Source organism: Oryza brachyantha, chromosome 11, assembly GCF_000231095.2.
Source record: "Oryza brachyantha chromosome 11, ObraRS2, whole genome shotgun sequence".
Lineage (NCBI taxonomy): Eukaryota > Viridiplantae > Streptophyta > Magnoliopsida > Poales > Poaceae > Oryza > Oryza brachyantha.
The window spans coordinates 11,708,587-11,716,157 of record NC_023173.2 but is presented as its reverse complement, the minus strand read 5'-3'; the positions used below and the strand labels follow the sequence as shown (position 1 = coordinate 11,716,157).

At 44.0% G+C, this 7,571-nt stretch overlaps 1 protein-coding gene across 1 annotated transcript; it reads right to left on the bottom strand.

The window, feature by feature from the left end:
* Nucleotides 1-4,999: 4,999 nt before the first annotated feature.
* Nucleotides 5,000-6,253, bottom strand: LOC102717196. The gene has a single exon (XM_006663394.3). It carries the CDS (start codon nucleotides 6,145-6,147, stop codon nucleotides 5,386-5,388), a length of 762 nt encoding a protein of 253 aa, XP_006663457.1. The 5' UTR covers nucleotides 6,148-6,253; the 3' UTR covers nucleotides 5,000-5,385.
* Between the last annotated feature and the right edge of the window lie 1,318 nt (nucleotides 6,254-7,571).

The window sequence follows — 7,571 nt, the reverse complement described above, 5'->3', positions numbered from 1 at the left end:
CGTATAAAATAGGGGCAATGGGAAGGGTTTTACCCTCTCGTCCGCCCAGCCGAATCAATCTGGGGCAAATTCAAGTATCTGGATTTTGGAGCTGAGTCCATGTATTTGTTTTGGATACAAATATGGGTTTGGTATTACTTTATCTGATAAATATGGATTACCTTACCAAAAAACAGATAACACTTGACTAAATATCCAGATGTGACCCGAATAGTCATAGCATATCAAAGACCCATGTTGTATTCACATATTATTAGAGCCCAATAACCAGAAAACCTTATTCTAAGTGTTTCATATACATGTAGCTTGAATTTATTTGTAATTTTTGTTCTTAATCACTTATTCATCGAGTATAAGAGCATCTCCAATGGTCTCTCTAAATTCGACTCTCCAAATATCTACTGGCCAACTGTCCATTATATTTATCAAAGTCAAATTCGTTGTTTACTTCAACAGCCTCTCCATCCATCCTTTATAGTTGGACCCATGCATAAGCCCCACTTATTGCTCCATGTTTTCTCTTTCTTCCTCCTTTACTGCCTGCTTGCGCGTCCTCTTTCTCCAAGCCGGAGCGTGAGCGGAAGCAGCAGAGGGGGTCGCCGTGGACAGCGGTGTTCATAGCCGGGACGCCGCGGACAGCGGCGGCGGTCGCGGCTTGGGAAGGCGCAGACAGGGATGGCGTGAACGGGCTCCTGCGGCAGCAAGACAACATCGACGACGTCTACCCCCGACTCCCAGCTCAGCCCCACGGCGAAGCGCGCCATTGGAGCGAACAACCCCTGCCGCAACACGAGGAGAGAGAGATAGGGTGGGAGGAGGAGTGGTGGGGCCCACAAATAGACTGGCAGAGAGACTCTCCAAATTTGGCTAGTGAGGGGTGTGATTTGACCATCCGAATGACTTCGTTAATCAGATAGAGTGGCTGTTGGAGGCTATTTTTCTCTCATACTTACTAAGAGCATCTCCAACAGAGTTGGCAAATAACTCTCTACGTTAAAATTTAGCAACGTAGCCTAAAATTCGTCCTCCAACAGACTGGCCAACTGGATGGCCAAGCCGGCTGGCCAAACCACCCCTGCCACTTGCCAAATTTGGCTAGCCAAAATGCGCTTGCCAAATGTGGGCCCCATGCATGGGCCCACACACAGTACTAGTACAATACTACTGTACTACTACAGCAACAGTACAACGCCAGCCGCTGGGAGGGTCGCGCCGGGGAGCCGCCACCACGTCCGAGGTCGCTAGCTCACTGCCTCCATGCCGCCGCGCCACCTAGCCTCCCCGCGCGCGCCGCCTCCATGCCGGTGCCGGTGCCACCGGCTCCGTCGCCGCCTAAGGAAGGAAAGGAGAGAGAGAAAGAAAGAGAAAATGAGAGAGGCAGAGAAAGAGATTGAGGAAGAGGGATAGAAAAAAGATAGAGAAGAGGATGACATGTGAGGTCCAGCTATTATAGACTTGAAATAGAGAGGATCGATGGAGAGATTGTTGAAGTAAAAAAAAAATTAAGTGGCCAAATGAAATGGAGAGCGGCCAAATAGGTATTTGGAGAATCCAATTTAAACTGTTTGTTGGAGATGCTCTCATCCATTTAGCCATTCTATTAGAGTTGCTCTCACATATATATACTAACCTACTAACAATGTAATAACGATTCATTTTATGCTGCCCTATATATTGGCTATTAGCTTGTCACAAGAAGTTGTTACTACCATGATATAGTTGCATTCGTATTTATGGAATAGTTAAATAGCCCTCGTACATGTGGTATGTATAGTTATTGCTTTGATTTTATATCCAAATAAGTATCGATAATTGATATCATTCGTATCGTCTTAGTATGTATATGTTCCGTATTTGTGTCCAATATTATCTGTATTTATTTTTATATTCATTAATATGTATATTTTACCTGATTCCGAAAATAAAATGTGGTTTATGAATATGAGAAGGGTGTTATCTAACCATATCCGATCCGGTTTCACCCCAATATAAGATATTCTTATTAATAGTTCTATCTAGGTTGGACCAAAACGTTTTATAATATGAAACTTAGAAAGTATATAATAAAGGGTTGTCATCATGTTTACGTGTACGCAGTCATCGCGTAAAATGCACATGCGGTAAAATGCACATGCGCACACATTGTTTGTGTGGGCATGTTTAAGAAACTTTAGTATTTTCTAAGTCAGGAAGTTTAAATTTTGCAGCATATATATATATATATATAATTTGGAGTTGCTCTCACTAGGGATTTTCGTATGCTGATGGCATTATGACATGAATATATCTTTCGGCACAACTCCGGCTCCAGGTAACTTGATGTTGGGAGCTAGAGTTGTGCCAAACGGGGCCAACGGCTGTAGCTCCCTATGCATGATGAGCCCTAAAACATTGAAGATGCAAAAAATGATTCACTGAAGTCTAAAATTTCTCAAATATTCGTTAGAAGTTTCAAAAACAAAATGATACAAGGATCCCCAATGCTATCAACATTATTCAGTGACCACGTAAGACACTAGCCTATTCTTTGGTGGTTCATGACATAAAAACTATAACGGTTGTGATCTAAATTACATTTTGAAAAAAAAATCCGAGTGGGATGGTCCATTTTTAAGTTTTTTATATTGCTAATATTTAATTAAACACGCATTAATCTGCACTCCACAATGGAGGATTTCTAACCCTTGCAAACCATACACTGCCGAATCCAACAACTATATAACAACTATAATAGGGAGAGAGGCTGTCTGTCGCTTTTGTATGACATTCAAGTGGGTTTTTTTGGCCCAATGCCGCTGTGTGTGGGCAACCGTTTCACAGTACCGTACCGTGTGGTATCTGAAAATGTTGGGAGCTACACACAGTGCACACATGAAATCTAAAAGTAATTTAGATATATTATAAAAGTAATTTGTAATTTTTCATAAAAACATAATCATGTGAGATCTGTTATAAAGATTTAATTGTTATGCACACAATAATCAGATCGTAGTTTGGATGGATAATTTAAGAGAAATTTTCGTAAGAAGAAAAAACATGCACTTTTGGGTATACCAGTAATTACTAGATATGAGATTGGGATAGTTGTTTATGACATTAAAGACAGCAATCCTGTTGTGACATATCCATAGGAGAAGGTATAGTTCTATTTCTGATAAGCGAAGTTGTCGCCGGTTAAGCCTAACCCGCTGCTATGCATTATGTGGTGGCGTCCTAAGAAAAACCTCACTCAAACGGATGAGTATATATGGGTCATCACCAAATGGATACCCATAGTTTATCTAATATTGGACCAAAATAGATCGATACTTCCAATCCAATAGATAGAGTATGAAATAGGAGAAACCCCAAAGTATACTGGTGTAACTTATAAGAACTGGACTTTATAGGTTGTTTGAAATGGTGAGCCTATGGAATTGTTGCAGCTGCAATGGTTATATCCCTCTATCTTGAGTACTAGTTTAGTGTCCTATTTCTTCTATAATAAACCAATTAGCTTTTTATATATTCATATGGTTGGTACTTGATGGGTTATGCGTGGGCCACCATGTGAGTACCGATCACCCACCTGAGTATGGGTCTGAGAAAAAATATGCCCACGAGTTTAGTTAGGTTCTTCGTGAAAGAATTTGTTCATCATAGTCATGGGTACTTGGAGGTGATACCAGCGGATATAAACTCATTGCCATCTTTAGGCGGAAGAGATAATACATTTATACCAAGTGGCAAAAAAGATTTTTTTAATAATATGCTAATAATAATTATGGCTCATGTCACCATCTGGCCCACAGACTAAAGTACCATCAACTCCACCAAATTTCCCTCAAATTTCAGTAAGAAGTGATTGTTTGGAAAAAAACAAAGACATATTTGCAAACCAGCCATATATTACACGCCCTATAAGGATAGATCTTACATGGTTGACCCATGGGTAGTTTAGAGTCGGCTTTAGTTCAACAAAATGAAATAAGTTTCACCATAAATAAAAATTAGTACATTTAGTTAAACTAAAGTCAACCCTAAAATATCCGTGGATCGACCCACGACCATTAACGCCCTGACAAACAACACACCCTGGTTGGTCACAATCTACAAATGTACACACGAAACCAGCACAAGCCGTACAAGCCAACAAACAAACCGAGGCCATACGTACACAACTTTCCATTAAAAAGTCAAACTTCAAATTACGTAGAGCAAACACAGTCAAGCCCTAGAAAAACGGAGCCAGTACAAACCAACAAACAAACCAACGCCACACGTACAAACATGCCGGCCTGAAGAACAAGAAGTTCCATTTGGACGGTGCCATGCCACAGAGGAAACCAATGGGCGGTGAATAAGCAACAGAAAGGAAGAAATAAAAAGGCATCCATCCTTCCATCCATTGATGCCAGCAATGAGGTAGGCAGGGAGTACCACACAGCCCCACCAAGCATCCAAAGAAGCCATGAAAGTGAAACTCCCTTGTGCTTCGCTCCCAAGCAAAGGAGCATCTCACATTATTCTCATGCACAAGTAGTACCACCACCATACAAGTACTAGGGAATATCCAATTGGTAGGTCTTAACTAACCAACCAAAACAAGAAAGAGATCACCACAAAGGTTGACCACCACAAAAGAGAGACCACTACAAAAAAGGCTTTGTCATATAAGTCAAGACAGTTAGCAACCAAATCCTTGACGATGACTACTAATTTCTCCGGGTCAATTGGAACTAGAAAGAGATTATCCAAAGTTTACCAGATAAACCTGCACAGTTAAAGAGTCCGATCCATGATGACGGAACTACCACATCTCTGAATTTAGACCCATGGATCTTGTCTTTTTCTCAACTAAAATTTGGACTACTGCATTTGACCAAGAAATGTATGCCTGCCTGACTACAATCGGGAGGACTAGCCCAAAGACACTACCAAAGATGTGTGCGTAATTAAATCGTGTAGTCGTTTTGTAATTAAATCGTGTAGTCTATTTCGAACGAATCGTCACCATTTCAAGATGGATTCCAGATTCATCTGGTTCAAGTGAGGTAACCAATCTCATTCTCGGGTGATGGCCAACAAAAAATTGCTGTGCTAAACAGGGGAATAATTCAAGTAGATAGTACTACAGGGGGTATTCACATTGGTTGCAGATACTACACATATTTACACACTGACTAGACTGAAATATTTACACATGCAACAAACCAAACACATGATCACCACATGCAGCATATGATCATCATTATTGTTATCATCGTCATGCTAATTTGCTAATTTGGGCTGAGTAAGCATCTCCTAATCAACCTAAAACCCCATAGAGCAGGAAAATTTTTTTGCAGGTACACCTCACCAACTAAAGCAGAAAATGCATTGGGTGTGGCTGCAGTGCCTCACCGACTAGTGGGACCCCCACAGGCTCCACCCCCTCCAGCTGAACACGCCGGCCACCCCGCCCCATCCTCGCCGCCTCCGCTCCTCCTCCACCACGCCGTCGCCGGCGGCGGCCTTCATTTCTTCCGCTGCTTCCTCCCACTCCCCGGCGACGGGGACAGCGGCGGCGGCGGCGGAGGATGATGAGGAGGAGGTCTCCACCTTCTCGGGGACGCTAGAAGGCAGAGGCGGAGGCGGGGGCTGGGCGGCGGAGGAGGAGGCGACCTTCGCCTTGCCCTTCTTCTCCTTGCCGCGCTTCTTGCGGCGGCGGGCGGAGGCCTTGCCGCCGCCGCCGTCCTCCTCCTCTTCCTTGCGGGCGAGGTGCTCCTCGAACGCCTCGATGGCGCGGTGGATCGCGTCGCGGTCGCGCTCCGGGGACCCGTCCCACCGGGACCAGTACGCCGTGTAGCACCCGAAGCACCCGCACCCGAGCTCCGGCGGGTGGGCCGCCCCCGCCACCACCACCCTCCCACTCCCTCCCTTACACTTCCCCTCCTCCTCCTCCCCCTCCCCTACCCTCGCCGGCGACGTCGACCGCAGCGACGCGAGCACCAGGTACGCGAGCACCTCCTTCCCCTCCGGCCCGAGCGGCGCCGCCATGGCCAGCACCGCCACGGGCAGCACCCTCATCAGCACCGCCTCCGCCGTCTCCCAGCCACCTCCATCACCACCGCCACCAGCCGCCGCCGCCGCCGGCGACGGCGAGGGATGCACCTTGCCCCTCCCCATCAACTCCCAACCTCCAAAGCGAAAGCTTCTCGACTCTTCTCTTATTTTTCTTCCCTTTTTCTTTTTTTTCTTTTCTTTTTTTTTTCTCTCCCGGTTTTTTCTCTGCTTCGTTTCCTTCGGTTTTAAGCGAGGTCAGGTGGGCCCCGCTCGTCTTATAACTGCGGATTAGGTGTGGCTGGATCTTCTGCGGCGGCGGCGGCGGCGTGTGTACGAGTGGGTTTGGTGGGGTCGGTGGGGGTGTATCCACCGTTGGATCGCGGATGGACGGCCCCGATCGGTTGGGAGGGGATTGGTTAATTGGAGTGATTAGTTAATTAATGGAGTGATTAGTTAAGGAGTTTAATTTAATGAGGGCAGGTGATGGCGCAGTTACTTGCGTTGGGCCATTTTTTTTATTGGTTATCGGGATTCGAGTTTATGTAGATCAAGCACGGCTGTGGGTGTGGTTGTGTGATACTGATACGGTTGGATTTGATGGGCTTAATTTGGCCGGAATTTTTCTAATTTGGATTGTTTCAGCTAATTTTATATTTTTATGTAGCTTTTTTATTTGGCAGCGTGCTGTATTTCGTACAATAACGGGATCATTTGTTTGTTTGATAGTCATATAATATGAGATTGATGGTATATATGATGGGATTGGATATCTGGAAAATAGAAAAAAAAAGATAGAGAGCCCGTTTGATCCACCATGACTCCCGGGATAAGTTTTATGGTATGAAAATAGATTCTAAGAGATTAGAAATCCTCCTCTCTCGACTGGTTTAATTCCAAGTCGATAAAGGAAAACGTGCGGTATTCGCCAAGTTGAATATTGCCAAACTTGAAAGTTTGTCTAAAGATAAACCTGATCTTCATGACCTTCGATGTTTAGGTCCAATGAATCTTTAAAAAATTCTCAGTGCCTTCCTACCTAGCATGCTAACTATAGGTGATCAAGATTGATAGTAAATACATATGATAGCAAACGAGAAGCCTAGACCATTGATTGGCAGAAGATAAGGGTTATCCACGTACGAATATTCAATGCAAGATAACACCTCACTTTTACTGTTTTGTGTATTATATTGTGTAAACATAGCACAATATAGATCTTACACAATCTGCTACACCCTAATATATCAAGGACCCTCTATCTTTACTGACATAACGAGGGCAACGATATAAGAGATAGAAAAGTAATCCAATAAGATCAAGCCTATTCAACTAGTTATTGAAGACTGAACATGTACTAAATCCTTAGCGGCCTACAAGTCTAAGTCCAAAACCCATTATAATAGGCAGTCCATAAACCAACTCATTTTGTGGCTTTTGGGGTTTGTGTGTTTTAATGTGCTTGTTGCACTGTGCGGTTGGATGAAGATCCAATGATTGATGGATTTGATCGACAAATACAAAATTTTCAATCACCTGAGGAATAGGCG

Excerpts from the sequence above, each read along its gene's own strand:
- LOC102717196 (XM_006663394.3), bottom strand. The coding sequence starts at position 6,147 with ATGGGGAGGGGCAAGGTGCATCCCTCGCCGTCGCCGGCGGCGGCGGCG.